The sequence below is a fragment of the Cibotium barometz genome, chromosome 19, assembly GCF_041138505.1.
Source record: "Cibotium barometz isolate CiBa-2024 chromosome 19, ASM4113850v1, whole genome shotgun sequence".
Taxonomy (NCBI): Eukaryota; Viridiplantae; Streptophyta; class Polypodiopsida; order Cyatheales; family Cibotiaceae; genus Cibotium; species Cibotium barometz.
Window position 1 is genome coordinate 28175649 of NC_141064.1, and position 18116 is coordinate 28193764.

Genomic DNA, 18116 nt, shown 5'->3' on the forward strand with positions numbered 1-18116 from the left:
CGCCGCTGCAACCTCCGTCTATGCTGGGATGCCCTCCTCCGTAGTCATGGGCGTCTCGACCACCCAAGCTCAGTCGCACGATCAATCAGTGTACCGCTGGTGTGGGCGGTATCCATGTCCTGCTGCTGCTGTGGTCCATCAGGCGCAATGATGGCTGGACTAAAGAAGTCTGTAATGTGCCTCTGAGTCTGGCTCTGTGTGCGCCTAAGCAGGCTATCTCTATATCTCCGCAGCTCAAGCAAGAACAATCCCAGACACCTCTGGTCCTGGTACCCCATGACTCTGGAAAGTGGTCCAAAACCCTCTCTGAATAAACAGTGGAAACGACCACGTATCTCATAGTATGTAGTACAATGACATATACAATGCAGCTCTGTCTTTGGCTCCCCATGGCATACTCGACATATCCTGGCCTCAGCTGGTATACCTCTATATCGGCCAATCTCAATCTCAAGCTGGTGAGGATGTGCGAATCTGACCAATAGCACATCGTACTGCATGAGACAAGTAGACATAACTGGATCTGATCACAAAACCATCTGCTGTGAGCTGAAGAAAATGCTCTCTGTAGAAAGCCATCTTCGTGCCCAGCTCCTCAGTCGGCTGTATCCATGTCCTCCTAGTGTCCAACTGAACTAAATCCTGACGGATGAGTCTGGTAATCTCTATCCATGTGAGAGTGAGAGAGGGTGCCTCCAGAGAATACTAGAAGGGAGGCAATCTGTCCATGCTAAAACCATGTGCCTGGAACCAAGATGTCATCTGTCCATACCAACAAGCCGTGTCTCCCTGTAAAGCTAACTGTCGGGAGGACTCAAGGGCGAGGCGTGCATATCTGTCTCGGGGGAGATCCCACAAGCCATGTATGTAGGAGACTGATCTTGTAAGGGCCTCAATCACCAAAGGGGCAGCCGCCAGCTCTGCTCGAATAATCTCATGAGGTACCGAGGCCTTGGCTCTAATGATCCTAGCAATCATAGATACCAAAGGCCTCTCCATACCTCTCCACCCGCCTGCGCTGTGATGGCCCACTGAAGGTCCCCATATCTGCACTCCATAAAGCATAGCTGATGTCACTAGAGTGTCAAAAAGCCAAAGTTTCGTTCGAGGTTCCTGAAACTGAACCTGCGAACACATCCTCTCCAAACCACCCAGGGCTGCATGTGCTCTAGTCAATCTAGTCTCTGCTGCTCTCCTCATCGAAAACACTGGCCCACTGAATACTACCCCAAGATATGTATATGCATGTGTATCCCATATGTAAATGTGGGAACTGATCGCCTAACCCACTGTGGCGTGGTGTTAAACACCATAACCTTGGTTTTGCCAAGGTTGACATACAATCCACTATCATGTGCAAACTCATGTAAAGCATCCAGATGACGTTGCATACCCTCAGGGGAGTCAGAGATCAACACAATATCATCAGCATATAACAATAGTGGGATCCATGTACCTGCTAGCTGGGCTCCTCTGTCCCCCAATCTCTCAATGTAGGCAGAAGCCTCATCCACATACATACCAAACAATGAAGGAGAGAACGGGCAACCTTGCTAGTGGAGTGAACCAAAGTACAGACCCCCTCTGGGGTGCGTACCTGCCCTGCAACTGATCTATATAAAGCCATAATCCCCCATATGAGCTCTGTGGGTACCCCCATCTCCTGTAATCGCCTCATCAATCTGGCTTTGGGCACTGTATCAAATGCTTTGCGGAAGTCCACAAAGCTACAATAAATCCGTCGCCCATGCGACCTGCCCTCCTCAATAATGGCCCGCAGAGACAAGATGTGGTCAAGAGTAGAGAAACCTCTCCTGAACCCTGCCTGTCCCTCTGCTCGAATGCCCTCTCTTTGCTCATCTACTCAACTGCTGCTCAAGAATGGATGCATACAATCGTGCTAGTGTGTGACCAATCATAATAGTGCGATAATTCCCTGGCTCCATAGGGTCCCCTGACTTGAAGATAGGCACGATGGTGGGTAAGCCTTCACACATAGCACGATTGAACATCACTGCTAGAAGCTCTGCCAGCATGTCTCTCGCATGAATAAAGTGCTCAGCGACCAATCCATCATGATCATATGCTCTCCCAGTCTTCATCCTATCAATGGCCTTCCTTACCATCTCTGCGGCGGTAAAGAAAGAACATGTCTGTGGGCATGGTGCTGGCGGGTCAGGAAAAGGTGTCTGTCCAGGAACTGTATATAGAGATGCTGCATAACTACCCCAGACCTCTGTAGAAGTGATGGCCAAAGCAGGGGAGGACTCATGAAACAAACGCCAAGCCTCCCTCGAATCCTGGCTCAAGAACAGCTGGTATAATTCCTGCTCTAGCTGAGCAAGGAAGGCCCGCTTCTTCCTTCGCACAAGGCGCCGGAAGGCAATACGTGACTGTCGGTGAGTAGTGACTCCCAAAGCAACCTCCCGCTGCAGTCGGGCTCTTGTCTCTCTGCACTCCTCATCATACCAGCTGTTCTGGGGCATACACGCAGAACGCTGTCTCTGTCCAGGGTGAGTATGTTGATATGCCTCTCTCGCTGCATCCTGTAAAGTCTCTGTCAGTATATGGGTCAGCTCCTCCAAAGGTCTCCCTGGCTCCTCTGTGTACATACGTCTATAAATCCCATCTCTGTAGACAGCATCAGTCTCTGAAGTAAAAGTATATCGAGTGTGATCTACCCCTCGTGTCCTCTGAGCTGTGCTAAAGTGAAAGGAGATGGTCAATGTCAACAATGCATGATCCACTACTACCCCAATGGGCCGAGATCCAACTGTGAAGTCCTCAATGCATGAAACAAAGCTCGGCATAGCCATAACATAATCCACTGTGCTAGCACCATGTCTGTGGAAAGCAAGTAAATCCAGCTACTGACGGAAACCTCTGCAAGCCATTAAGTATGGCCAACCCATGTGCAGTCCCCATATCTACCAAATATCTCCCATACTCTGTGCACTCCACATCCTGTGAGCGTCTGTCTAATCCCATATCAGTTCTCGATTACCTTGAGGGGGGTATTATATTTACTTTCCTTACTGGAGGATATTATAACACACCTTCTCCTAATGCAGCTTATGCAATGCCTCTTGATTTGATGCAGTTGATGTACACATGATCTTTGACATGCATTTCAAGTGAGACGTTTATGTACTACTATGCTCTAGCTTTAGCACTATGACTTTGGGGTTTCTCATCTTCCCCATCATATAGTGCTTGCTTTTTCCATTGTCACTGTAGTTCATCTTTGCCATTATGATCTCTCTTGATCACTCTTACTGTGGAGGGCAGCATTCACAAGTTTAACACCCTGCTACCTGTTCACACTGTTCATTTGAGGGGGTTTGTTGGTCGTGTCCACTCGACCAAGGTGTGAACCCAGCTTACTCACGGGCACTTTTTCCCTGTGGCTGGACAGGTTTTTTCCCATGTGAAAACACTCTCGTGTGTTGGGCACTTAGCCCTATGCTTTTTACTACTTTCATTTTTAATCATTATCAAGTACATCTTTCCAGAGCTCACATTTTCTCTATGTGCTTGAGCTTGCGTGTGTGTCTGTGTGCTGGCTAGCTTCCTCCATCCCCAACAATTCAGTATATTACTATGGTACAAAAAAATGTCTGTATGTCTTTACATATTCCATGAGGCCTTTGGCCTGCCCAAAATAGAGACCGCCAAATGACCTACCTCCTTGAGGGAGCAAGATACATATGCTGAATGGTGGCTTAGCCTTATATAGGCCCCCAAAAGACCCCTTCTACTAACCAACCGCTGTCGATGAGAAACGAGGACAAGCATGCAACATTTAATGCTGGCCGACTTCATGATGATGAAGTTGGACTGCTGGCCGACTTCATAAATGTCCATGTAGATCGTTTCTTGAGCCTGTATGATGCCCTAACCTAGCCTTAAACTGACGCTTAAATAAGGGATTAGATAGAGGATTAAACATGGCCACGTCTGCACATGACATCCCCTCCTCCTAAACTTGATGATGGTTTGGAAACCTGTCATACTTCCTCCCTGGACTTCTAACTTTGAACTTTGACTGCTTTTTTCTTTTGAAACTTTGACTGCTTGACGTTGACACTATGGCTGAAAACCCTGCACTTCTCAGATCCACTCCAAATCTAGTTAAGGACTATGCATCTGTTCCACTGTTCTCCCCATGCCTTCAATGCCCTTTCCTTTAACACATCCATGGTCTTCTGCTGAACATGACCCTGCATATTGCTCCACCCTTGGAAATGTTCCTCAGAGCTAACTGATATGCCCCTTTGAGCATTATACTCCCAGAGCTGCCTTCTGTTGGTGTTGCCTGATGCCTAACCTGCTCCATGACTGCTACCCTAACTGCATTCTTCATATGGATCTCTCCACCTCCTTGGGACTACTAGTGCTTAGTTGGGCTGAGCTTAATGCTCTGCTACCAATGTTGCATGCACAAAAGCCTTGCTGTACTAATCCATAGCCCTAAGCCTACTTACTGAGGAACATGCTAATGCTTAACACAATGATAAGACACAGAGAGAAAGAGAGATGAGCTGTTGGTATTGAATATATTATTATGGTACAAATAGATGTATGTATGCCTTTACTTATTCCATAAGGCCTTTGACCTGCCCAAAATAGAGACTTTAGACCTCCTACATGCTGCCCTATGGACTTCTATGACTGCCTAATGACCTGTCTCCTTGAGGGAGCAAGATACCTATGCTGAATGGTGGCTTAGCCTTATATAGGCCCCAAAAAGACCCCTTCTACTGACCGACTGCTGTCAGCCAGAAACAAGGACAAGTATACAACATTTAATGCTGGTCGACTTCATGATGGTGCTGCTGTACTGCTGGCCGACTTCATAAATGTCCACGTAGATCTTTTCCTGAGCCTATATGATGCCCTAAACTAGCCTTAAACTGATGCCTAAATCAGGGATTAGATATGGCCATGTGTGTGCACGTGACTCTCTCTCTCTCTCTCTCTCTCTCTCTCTCTCTCTCTCTCTCTCGGGAAATAAACAAAAACATCATGGCGAAGGTAAGTTCACCTTCAGAAGCAGCTTCAAGACACAAGGGAAACAACTGTTGTGCTATGAGCTTTGTTGCTTTGCTTCTATGAGGTCCATAAAGTGCGAGTTCTTTAACCAAAGGATAGATTCCTTGGAACCTCTCTGTTGCCTGCAGAACCAAAAGTTGATTCCAATACCACTCCTCAAACCTCCATGCACTCGGAAACAATAAAATATAGGGCATCATTGTTAAAGGTATCAGAAAATTAATCAAAACAAAACCTTTGTTCGTGCAATGTCAGATGGAAATGAGACATGCATCACAGAGTCCAATGCAGCTGGAGGCACAAGCCTCTCTCCTTTCCGTGATGCACCATTTTGAAGAACCGGTCGAGCTTTCTTTAAGTTGACAAAGAGTATACTGAATAAACCAGACCAACTTCAGCCTCTCAAAAAGAGCTTGAGCAAAAAATATGGGGGGGGGGGGGGGGGGAGAGAGAGAGAGAGAGAGAGAGAGAGAGAGAGAGAGAGAGAGAGGGAGGGAGGGAAGGGGGACACTTCTATGAGAAGATCACTTTGAATAACCCAGCAATTAGGGCCTTTACAGCCTGTCAAAAAGCTGACAGAATTTGACAAGCTCCCATGATGGCCATCACAGGGCAAAGCACAGCATCGATGGGGAGTCCCCCATCAATCCCACCCATGATTGTGTAATCCATAGACCCTAAGACTACTCTTTAAAATTATAAATCTTATACAAGTTGACCTGCTGTGCACAAGTAGAAAATGTTTCCGACCTTTCTGCAAACTGCAGTGCAACATCTCTAGATGCTGGTGTGCTGTTTTTCCCACATGCAAGTGGCAACAGATTTTGCACCCAAAGTTGCATTCCCACAACCAAATCTCCTTGTGCTGCCTGCAAAAACAGCTCCCACCATTAGAGACTAAATAGCCAATGCTGCAAGTATTAAAGCTACAACCACAAGACAACAACACAAAAACACTAAATCTGACCTGCCCATAGGCCCATGCCAGCATAGCTAGCTTTTCCTGGCCTTGAAATTGCGAGCTCGTCCTTACTACTACAGCCTTCTGTAACAAGGCCTCTGGTCTTCTGCGTAAAGCGAGAGCTAGAACAGCCAGTAAACCAACCTGCAGAAAGCTAGTGTCATGCTCACAACGTGCAGCATTTGTCCAAATCAGGTTCATGGCATTCAAAAGTTTGTCCAGATTGGATTCCTTTTTCTGCAGTTAAAGTCAAGAAATAGTCATTGCCTTTGTTTTTGTTGAAACTTGAGTGGACACCCCTTTTGAACCCTTGTGGCTTCCTTGCTGGGGCTGCATATCACTCACAACATCGTTCAATCCCCACATTATGAAGTCCCCAAGAGCATCTAAGGGCCTTGCTGCCAACCAATCACTCGCGGTTTTGTTTACAGATTCAGAAACGTAACAAAATGGTATCTGCGGCAAGAAACAGTGACGGCAAGTTAAAATGTTGCACATTCAATGGAAGTAGCAAATTCGGCACTCTAGCCATCCACTTTAAAATCAAGTAAATGACACTTTACCTCTACAGCCATTGATATTGATGATTCCTTTAGAATTTTATTCCATCCAAACTGTGTAGGAGTGACTGAAGTAAAAGCCCTTCCAAAGTAATCCGCAAAACGCTTTAATTGCACATCCGGCAGCTCAGCAAAGGATTCCTGGTCAGTAAACCCACCTTGGTGAGAATCATTCAAACACCACCACAAAAACAATCAATGAAAAGCGTCGGGAGGCCTTCTTCCGGATCTGGCAGCACGGTCCCTTTCTTACAGATAGTGGTGGCAAACCCACTTGGCATTATAGACCACCTGTGTGGTTATTTCCCCCTCCCTCCATTGTAAGAGATAGCCTTCTCCTCCTAGAGTGGCCAGCCGGAGGAGAAGTGCATCCTCCCCTTTGTTCATCTTGACTCTCATTTCCCATTTGGGGACGGATTTGTACTTAGCCATTTTGGCTGTTTTTCTCGGTAACTAATAGAAGGACTTTTTCCCAAGAAAAACAAGAAATGAAAAAGTGTGAGGCTCCTTGGAAAACCTCCCACCTAATATCAGGGTAGGGAACGAGGAGAGAACCACTCATAGCCCACCGACTCTTTAGTCGGGAATGAGGAGATATAACCAGCCCGCCAACATCACAACTAATGACAATTGAAAATTTGCCAAAAACATGTGAATCAATCCGAGAAATTTTAAGCTCACCTAACCTACTATCAATATTATTAGACTGAACACACTTTTTAAACAAGCATACATAACGCCAAGTTGCTAGAGCATAAGAAAACTATCAGGCTCAAATTCAAGATTTTGCAGCTCATAAGCCATGATCTCAAGCAAACAAGACAATATCAAAATTTTGAAGCTGAAATTTACAGGTGTAACATAGCAAACATGACCTACCAACTTGAAATCCCCTCAAATTTACAAATGTATTTAAAAGCATGTTATTGGGTCATGTTTACTGTTGCCTTGTAAGCTTAAAGCTTACAATTTTTATTTTTATTTTTATTTTTTACATAGAAAAGAGCAAAACAGATCTATACTAAGAAGTGATTCTTAATGAAGATCATGCAAAGCATCTAATACAGGTTGCAATGAGTTTCTGAAATTCCATTTCCCAAGGGGAAATTGGTGATAGAGCCAGGGTGTAGGGAGGGAGTGTCTTACAAGAGCCGTCTTCAGGACATACAAAGCCTTAGAAAGGAGTTTAGAAGCTTCAAATGACACTCCTTAAGCAAGAAGATAAAATGTTGGTGTGTTTTAACAATATGATCACTGCCCATGAATGTCAAAGCTCCTGTGCCTGTGTGAGGGTTTTGATTTTACAGCGTGGATCACCCATACATGATGTAGAGTTCCACCTGCAGACACCTTAGCGTGTGTAACACATGGTTACAGACATTCCAGAACAGCAAAGCGCATGGTTACCTACATAACAAGAGGGTTTTTTCCAGCTAAGAAGCTGGACTGCACAACACTTACTGAAATCTGAGCTAGAAAAGCAGCCAATTCGAATGCGTCAATTGCCGATGCAGCCTCTGAAACTGTAACTCTGATCTTCTTCGGCTTCTTGGGCTTGATTTTTTCTGATTCTCCATTGCTTGCTGTGCCATTGGCCTCTGCCTGGTGATGATTTTCTTCATCAGCTTCGCTGTCTGATTGCGCATTGGCTGGTGTGGATGCTCCAATTGCCGCCGCTCGAAGGAGGGCTTCCCTGTGGGATCTTCTCTCCTCCGCCTCTCGCTCCAGAGCATGGAAAACCTTGCTCTCCGGCCCGCCGACGCCGCGCAAAGATCCGGCAGCATCAGGTTGGCCTAATTTGTTGGATCTCGCCTCATGCCGCTTGTTCTTCTTTGGATTGGTAACTTTCTGCCAGCCGTGGTTGATTTCATGACCGTTTTCGGCAGCAAAGGAAGCGCCATTACTGAAGGCCTCAGGAAACCCACCATAGCTAGTGGTGGTGCTGGTATCCATGGAAGCTATGCCGTTCTGTTTTAGGGCAAGCATACAAAGAAAGGAATGTATGGAAGCTCAAACAGTATCGTGGGATCCTTACATGCCAAGAGAAAGAAGTGCATGGAAGCATGCAAGCAAATCTGGGAGATATCTACGGGCGGGCAAAGTCACGCCCGGCTAGGCGTGCAAGCTGCCAAAACCAAGCTGGACAAGTTCGGCTATGGCGACTGCAAGAGAAAGACAGACAGAGACACGCTTGTGCTTTTGGGTTAACAAAGGTACCGCTTTCCACGTGACAAAATGCCGACGTGGCCATCCATGCAAAGTATAGATAAACATACCAAATATATAAATATAATATCCACTTATGTGATCAATTATATATATAAATATATATAAATATAAATAATTATAGATGTTATATCCACTTATGTGATCAATTATTATAAGTAATATAATAAATAGTAGTAAATTGATCTTCACATACAATGATTTTATATGATGAGGGCCATGGTGGTGCACACTTGAGGTTTTACATCATGAGAAATGGATCTTAAGGGGTGAGTAGTAAATACATCAGGGCAAGAGCCCCCTTGTGGCCATGAGGGATCTGTCTCTAACATGAGCCAACTAGCCTATAGAAAGTGTTAAAATAGACATAAAGGCATTCACTGTGTAGATTTAGCTATGGGAGCGCCCTTTCCTCTCAAAACAGAGGTATAGGGTTTGAATCCACCCTTGTGACTTGCACCACTTCTCCACATCCTAGTCTCCCTTTCATTGTTTTGACTTTCTTGTATCTTGCAAACAATGCACATTACAATGTACTTTAGGATCTTATCATATCAGAAACCACCCTATGAAGGTGCACTCTATAGTACAATACTCTTTCCATTTGGCCCTTGCTTCACATGATCAAAAGTCATAAAACTTTGTGCCTTGCCTTGATTTTTAGGTCCAATCTAGTTACAAATTCAATTATACCTTTTATTACTTGAAAAAACCAGTTGAGCTTGAGGTATGCCTTTGATTTCCCTTTATATAAGATACCTTCTTTTGACACTAGACCCCACACCATGATAAGCTTCCCACTTGCACCACTTCCAATGACATCTTGCACCGTTTTGACTTTTTTGTATCTTACAATGTAATGTACTTTGAGGTCTTATCAATCTCCAACCCCACTAAGGTGCACTCTATAGTACAATACACTTTGCATTCTGCCCTTTCAAACCCATCTTTACCTGATCAAAGCTCATAAAATTTTGTGCCCTGGCCTTGAGTTTGAGGTCTAATTTAGTCACAAAATTGTTCATACCCTTTTTTATCAAATGAAAAACCAATTAAGCTTTAGGGTTGCCTTCAATTTCGCTTTATGAAAGCTAGCTTTTTTCTAGCACTTGTCCCAACACGATGATAGCTTCCCACTTGCATCACTTCTTCACATCCTCTTTACCAATGACACCTTCATGTCTCTTTTGCACCATTTTGACTTTGTTATATCTTACAAAAAATGCAATGTCTATAAAGTCTTACCAACCATGAAGGTGCACTTTATTGTACAATATTATTTGCATTGGGCCCTTGCAAACCCAACTTTACATAATCAAGAAGTTATAAAACTTTAGATATTGTACACACACACACCTAAAAAATATAAAAACAAGAAGTTATAAAACTTTAGACACTATACACACACACACACACACACACACAAAATATAACACAAGAAGTTATAAAACTTTAGATACTATACACACTCCTACACACACACAAATAAAAATAGGCTTAAAGACACAATTGCATGTAAGGCTTGGGACCTTGAAAATTCAAAGGCAAACTAATGGGTAATCTTTTTGTATGTATGGCGTGGAATCTTGAAAGTTCAAAGGCAAATATTTGTGTAGGAAAAAAACAAGAAAGTATGTTCACTCTTTCACTTGCAATTACTATTGTGCTTACTCTTTTATGGAGCTTATGTAGTACTAGTCTACTCTTGTGGTGGCAGATGCCTTGAATGAGGCAACTAACCACTCATTCACCTCCCAACCCTCTCAGCTCACCTACTCATGCTTCCCATCAACTCCCCTTTAGCTTCCTCTTTACACTTCCAACCTCCCAACCATGAAACAATGCGAGTGTGTGTGTGTGTGTGTGTGTGTGTGTGTGTGTGTGTGTGTGTGTGTTTAAGCTTTACCCTCCCATTTGCATAGACATTCCCTTTGGATTGAACTGACAAATTAGATTAGCTTTTAAGACCTTTTACACAAAAGGTCATAATTGTCTTGTTTACAATGTCATATGAGCACTAATGAAATTAGCTTAATGAGAAAATATCGTATAAGTAAATAAATATGAAGTAGAAGAAGAAATTGTCATATCTTTCATCAACTGACCATTATAGAGTTGGGGAGAGGCTATACATATCACCATCCATAGGAGACACAAGTTAGAACTAATGTCAATTATGTGGGAAGACACGTGTTATCACCTCATCCCCACGTGTGATTGATATCACACAACATAACAAACATAAATAAGGCTATCCTTAGGCTGATATTAGATGTCACCATCCATAGGAGACACAAGTTAGAACTAATGTCAATTATGTGGGAAGACAAGTGTTATCACCTCATCCCCACGTGTGATTGATATCACACAACATAACAAACATAAATAAGGCTACTCCTTAGGCTGATGTTAGATGTCAAAAAATTATAGTATAACATAGATTCTTCAACCACATTGAATGTATCATTTTTTAGGAGGTGCTTTAAAAATCATATACATCTCAAATCACTTAAGTGAGTATTTTTCAAGCATTGATGAAATTATGACTTTAATGCTAAGGGGTAAAAAAGTCTAACATGTGCATGATAGTATGTGCGCATTAATGTGAAAGACAAGTTTCTATTTTTCTTTTAACAAATAAGGTAAGTAAATTGGACTTGTACAAAACCACCTTTGCAATACACATGTAAATGAATGTATGGATAAAGAATCTCTAGTTAGTAGTTTACTCTATGCTATAACCATTGCTAGTTTACTCTATACTACAACCATTGCTCTGAGCTAATCCAAAAAAAAAACTTTTAGTGTTGTAATATTTTAAAAAACATGTAAAGAAACCTATTGTTCCTAATTTACTTAATGTTTCCGCCATCATTGATATGAGCTAAACATCAATTTGAGCTAGAATCTAGTCATGTTTGCAAAGTGTGCTTTACCAACCCAGCTATAAGTGAGAATGGTGATGTATTATGTGATATTCATGGCTTTAAAAGGACTAGCAAAGGTTGCTAATTTTAGACCCCTAAAAAATATAACCACAACTACTACTGACAAGGTTATGGCCAAGGCATCTTTACTAATATCGCCTTTTTAGGCACATCAATATTGTGTTTTATCTATTTTATAATGATTACCAATCATGTACTTTTCAAGTACCATGACATTCTTGATTTCCTAATAGAGTCGTAGTATGCCATTTTTCTATACGTAGAGCTACTATATTTATATCCTCAATACTCAACACCTTATCATTATGAAAGCTCATACGTATCGTAACATGATTAGCAACTACACACTTGTTCATGCATTAGATGGCTAACATAGTAATAAGACACTTATAATGATGTCCTGACTATCTAAAGCTCCGTAGTATCTAAAGCTTGTAGCAACTACACACTTGTTCATGCATTATATGTATAGCATAGTAATAACACGCTTATAATGTTGTCCTTACCATAGCTATGAAGTTCACATTTGAGTGGTGAGCAGCGGGTTATATAGTCATGTGAGAATAACTGTTTACATGTAGTGTTAATAACACTAGCTTAATGTATACATCACTGAGTAGCTCGAATATTGAGAAACGAAACTTTTTCGTTGAAGTAGCATTACTAGCTCAATGTGCTACAACACTAAGTGATATATAAGGCAAACTCTATTACTAGTGTGAGTAGCCAAAATCGAGAGAGCCATGTAGGTAGTACATGTACGCAGTATGATCAAGGATAGTTAATAACAAAAACTACAACTTGTGGAAATCTTAATGTTAACCACCATTTATATAGTACTTTTTAGTGCAAATATAGCCATATTGGTTGTATTCCCATCAAGATATCTATTGCCGATTTGCTAGTGATATTAATAGCTAGTGCCTACATCAATTGTCGCCATGCTACCTTTGAGGGTATCAAATTGTTTACTATTTTAGCAAATCATTGTATTATTTTAAATAAAGTCCTCTTCATTTATACCATTAGCCATGTGTGCAATGATTTTATATTCACGTGATCACAAAATTTTTTTTGTTAATAACATGTGTTAACATGTTATTAACATGTTAACATGTTCTCAAAAACGCCGGTGGCAAGCGACCTGGTAACCGGATAAAATCCCGCCGGGCTTTTGCTATACCCGGCGGTCCCGCCGGGATAAAAGCAAAACACGGCGGGTCCCGTCGGGGTCGTCATCTAGCCCGGCGGGGTACAATTTCCTATATATATGGGCCCGGGGGGCCCTTTGGGAGTTCATTGCTGACAGCATACACAGGTAATGAAACTTGTGTGTGTGTGTGTGTGTGTATGTGGGTGTGTTCGTGCGGGCAGCCGCCCACTGTCGCAATGCGCGGCAGGATGTGGGTGGTCCGCCACACGAGGGATGTGTGTGTGGGTGTGTGTTCGTGCGGGCAGCCGCCCATTGTCGCAATGCGCGGCAGGATGTGGGTGGCCCGCCACACGACAGGTGTGTGTGTAAGGCCATTCTTCGAAATGGTACTTACCCTGGGGCACTTAGTCGGTAACGCGGCTAGTCTGTGTCCTATGGTAAGTATGGCACGCCGTAGCGGTACTAGTCGGTAACGCGGCAAGCATAGTATCGTTATGGCGATGTCACCTTCCCTTCCCTTCCCTTTGTCAAATGCGGACATATGGTCGGTAACGCGGCTAGTGTATGTTCGTATCCTATTCGTATTCCCATAGAATCGGGCGGCATTTTGTCGTTAACGCGGCAAGTTGGTGTCGTCCGCTAGTGCATAAATTGTTTTTTGCATATTGCGGCATTTGATCGTTAACGCGATCGAAAAAATGTCGTAAATTTGCTTGCATATTACGGCATATGATCGTTAACGCGGTCGAAAAAATGTCGTAAATTTGTTTGATTTGACTTGTATTGTTTTTATTGTGTTTGATCCATGCGATACTTGGTTGCTAACGCGGCATGAGTATTTCATGGATCAAAGTTTACATCATATTGTCTCAACGTTTTATTTTATAATATCGTGATTCGTAACTCGAAAAATATGAATATCTCTCTCTTCTTACCTCCCTCTCTCTCTCTCTCATGATACACTTCACAACTCTTTCTCTCTCTCTCTCTCATGATACACTTCACAACACGATAGATGTGTAGATAAGGATTTCTTTTTATTTCTCTTAAAATATACATAATTCTTAATAATTTCTTTTTTCTCCCTCTATTTACTTAAAAATTAAAGCAGTACATTATTTTCCGCTTTAGGAACTCACAAAAACATTAAAAATGTCATCTAATGTTTCTTCTCTCTATCTGTCACAACTCTCTCTTCCTCTCCTCTCTCTCTCTCTCTCTCATGATACACTTCACAATTCTCTCTCTCTCTCTCTCTCTCTCTCTCTCTCTCTCTCTCTCTCTCTCTCTCGATACACTTCACAACTCTCTCTCTCTCTCTCTCTCTCTCTCAGGATACACCACATCTCTCTCTCTCTATCACGATAGGTGTGTAGATGAGGAGTGCTTTAGGATTACAAAACATTATTTTTCTCTCTTTAAGAACTCACAAAACTATAAAAAATGTCATTTAATTTTTCCTCTCTCTATCTGTCACACCTCTCTCTCTTCCTCCCCCCCCCTCTCTCTCTCTCGTTCGATAATGTATACACTTCATAAGTAATAATGCACTTGTTGCGGTTGTCTCACGTTCGATAATGTATTGCATGATGTTGAGTTCAGTAGTATTGTTTGATATATTCTGTTTTTGTTTGATCATTGATAAGTAATGATACACTTGTTGCTGTTCTCTCACGTTTGATGATGTAGTAGATGATGTTGAGTTCATTAAAATTATTTGATATTCCGTTTTTATTTGAACATTGATAAGTAATGATATACTTGTTGCTGTTCGCTCACGTTTGCTTGATGTTGATTTCAGTAATGTTTGATATTCTGTTTTTTTGTGTTTAGTGATATTTGCTAGATTTACGAAGACGACCAACATGCTTTCCCCCGAAGAGCGTAAAATCGTTCTACGAGCAATTCGCATTGAAGCAGTCATCACAGTGTCACAATGTGCTGATGATGTCGTCAAAAAGATCAATGAGTCTGAGATACTCATGCGAGATCTAACAGACCAGATATGGGAAAATGCACAGCGTCGGCTTCGAAGCGCGGAGGCAACGCTGAGTTGCTTGATAGACAGAAGATAGCAGATTTCAACCATCAACACATAACACGAACCATTTTGGGGAGCATGCGTGTAGCATGCAGTGATCTTAGAGATGCTGCCCCGCCTGAAGCCAATATGCAACGTCTACAGTTATGGGACGTTGTATGGAGCGAGCAAAGAGCCAAGAGCAAGCGCATGAAGGCGTTGGATGCAGAGTCCCTTCCCAAAAGAGTGCGCATTGCCCAGGACGTCGCTGCAACGTCCAGCCAGGCAGATGCAAGTGGTACAGGTGTCATTAATCGTACCATCTACAATTCTATGTGCACACATCTCATTGGCATCCCGCACGAGGCTCTGTTCGAAGGGCGAACAATAGGCTCCGGTGTTTTTGGCACAGTAAAAGAGTATACAGTTAAAGGTATATCATTTTTACCGGAGCACATTACTTTTTGCGGAAAGCACTACAAAGGAGAAGGCAGCGCCAAGTTCGAGAGCTTCCAGGCAGAGCAGGGTATGCAAGTGCTACATCCATCGATTGTCCGGTGTATTGCCTTTACAAAAGAAGCTCCTTGGATCACTATTTTCCCGTACTATAATGGCGGCGCTCTTGGTGATACTCTTCTGAAGGTTCCCTTCAGATTCAGTGAGTTCACCAGAGCAATTTTCCGTTTGGATCGAGGATGGAGACAACCCCCGCCTGATAATATTCCTTTGAGTCATCTAGAACTTTCTAAAATAAAACAAATAGTAATAACCATGCCGCATATTATGCATGCCCTGGTGGAAGGCCTAGCGGCAACACATCTGGCAGGAATTGTACATACCGACCTACATCCATTCAATGTAGTGTTGGATTTTACAAAAGAGTTGAAGCCACGCATGGGTATTATCGATTGGGGGTTACTGCTGAGAGCGCCCAAAAAACGGGTGTCTCTCAATTTTGTATTTGAAGCAGACAAGAACCCTGAGAAGGTGGCACAGGCAGTCTCCTACGCAGACAGAGAGCGAAATAAACGGCCGTGGTGGATAGCCCCGGAGCTTTATGATCCATTTTTGGCAGATGCATACACTCCTGCATCTGATGTTTTTGCCTTGGGATATTTATTACAAACTTTATATGACTTTTGACAGAAAGTACAAGAGTTGTGGATGGATAATAGTTCCTATGACAAAGTTACCATGGATACTATTATTCATAGAGTCAAAAATTGGATGTTTCTGCCTAATCGCGATGAGCGAAAATCAATTTTGCAAGTAGTTGAATTTTTTAGATCACTAAATACTGACCCAACGAGGGCACAACGTCCTCTTGTAGAGTTATCGGTGTCATTCACCCCAACTTTGTAATGATACAGTATCAAGAGATTAAGTTTCAGGAATGGCATTTTGTTTCTCTTCAAAATTTGATGTGTCCATTGTTTGAAATATTATCTCATTGAGTCTTTGCAATATCTCTCTCCTCTTGTGGTGTTTATATTTATGTTTTCTCCTCAAAATTTGATGTGCGCGCATTGTTTGAAGTATTTTTGGAGTCAAGTGGATATTTCTCATCGAGTCTTTGCAATACATATCTCCTCTCGTGGTGTTTAACTTTAAGATTTTGAGAGTAATGGTCAATTTATCTTACGTTGATCTTTACAGTTCATTAAAATCCTAAAGTCATTTATGTTCATGCAGATATGGCAGAGGCGCAAGCGAACGAGCATCAGGAGTTAGCCAAGAAAGCATATGAGCGAATTAAGGCCCTTGCACATGGCCTGACAGCCCGCGAAGCTACAAGAACAGCATGCAGGTTGTCGAAATGGACAAATCCAACTTATGCCCAATGGAAAGACATAAACAAACGCGTAACCACAGAGATGATAAAGGAAATATGGCCATGTCCAGATGGCGAGATTAAGAAGGGAAGATGGAAGATTTCACGTTGCACTCACAATGATATCAAAACTAATGCCGAGCGCATTTTCTTGGAGGTGTACGGTCGTCCTCTCCATAACGCCGACGCTCCACTCTATTTTGCTAAGTTGCTATATGCTCAATTTATCCTAGAAACTCCAGTGGACTTCGCCTCCAGAGAGGCCACTGTCAACACCCACGACATACGTGAAGAGACAGTTACATTCACAAGGGAAGAACTTGCTCTCATGGTGGAGGGCGCTGGATTGGAGTTAAACAAGGTCAAAGAAAGCTTAGGGGCACAGCTAGCAGAGAAGGAGAAAGAAGCTGACCGATTAACTCAAGCGTCAACTCCTCCCCCGGCCAATAGAGGGATTCAAGAGCAGCTAACAAAGATCAGCCAAGATGTGCAGAGCATCTCTTCACGTATTGCTCCTGTGCGCCAAGGAAACCACATCTCTCATTTTTTGATACATCCTGATCTTGTGGGAGTTTCTGCTGAGGCTACTAGTTCCTCCACCTCCCAATGTCCTGTATGTTACAAAGTATTCGATGGGTGGAGCGGCCAGTATATACTACCCTGTGGACACTACTACCACTTAATATGTTTAGTGAGGCAAATGCAAAATACTTCCACATGTGCATTGTGCAGTGTCCCAATAAATCAAGGTATTTATACAGTGTTCGGCATGGCTAGCGAATATAAACCACCAGGCCCTTTAGATGCAACTCCTAGTGCAATTCGTAATTTATTTCAAGATGAAAGCTAAGAAAAACAAATCTTACTTTTGTATTGATAATTTCTCCAAATACGATCATTTGTACAAGTACTTTTTATGAAATTAATGAAGTGACTTCTTCCTCTATGTCAGTATCTTGCTCCAAAATTCTTTCACCGTTTACTCTCTCGTCTGCTAAATTAAGCTCATCTAAGTCAATGTCTAAATTGTCTTCTATCTCAAGGGTGGTGCACAACGTGCGTCCAACATCAAAGTTCTCGTCTACTACATCATCACAATTGTACATCCATCTGGGCATATCTTCTTCATACTCTTCGCTTTCAATGTCTCGCAAGATCTTTTCATTGCAATACATGTAAACAAGTTTATCTGCTCGATCTGCAAGAAGTCAATTGCGAATAGTACTGTGAATATATTTGTACATGCTCCAGTTTCTTTCTGAGCCTGAGTTTGAAGAGCACTGACTTAGAACCTTCATCGCAAGGTTGCGCAATAAAGCATAATGCTCACCACCATTCATCATCCACCACTTCCATGCAGGTTGC

General features: G+C 42.6%; 1 protein-coding gene across 1 annotated transcript in view; it reads right to left on the reverse strand.

The window, feature by feature from the left end:
- LOC147628412 (uncharacterized) overlaps window positions 1–8744 on the reverse strand; it is a 68448-nt gene extending 59704 nt beyond the window's left edge. Inside the window, exons 1-7 of the mRNA XM_086813534.1 lie at window positions 8035–8744; window positions 6577–6714; window positions 6281–6469; window positions 6020–6157; window positions 5803–5921; window positions 5288–5426; window positions 5045–5174 (exon numbers count right to left, since the gene is read on the reverse strand). Of these exons, the coding sequence (XP_086669660.1) occupies window positions 5045–5174; window positions 5288–5426; window positions 5803–5921; window positions 6020–6157; window positions 6281–6469; window positions 6577–6714; window positions 8035–8559 (1378 nt within the window). The 5' untranslated portion in view covers window positions 8560–8744. The remainder of the gene's footprint in view (window positions 1–5044; window positions 5175–5287; window positions 5427–5802; window positions 5922–6019; window positions 6158–6280; window positions 6470–6576; window positions 6715–8034) is intronic.
- Between the last annotated feature and the right edge of the window lie 9372 nt (window positions 8745–18116).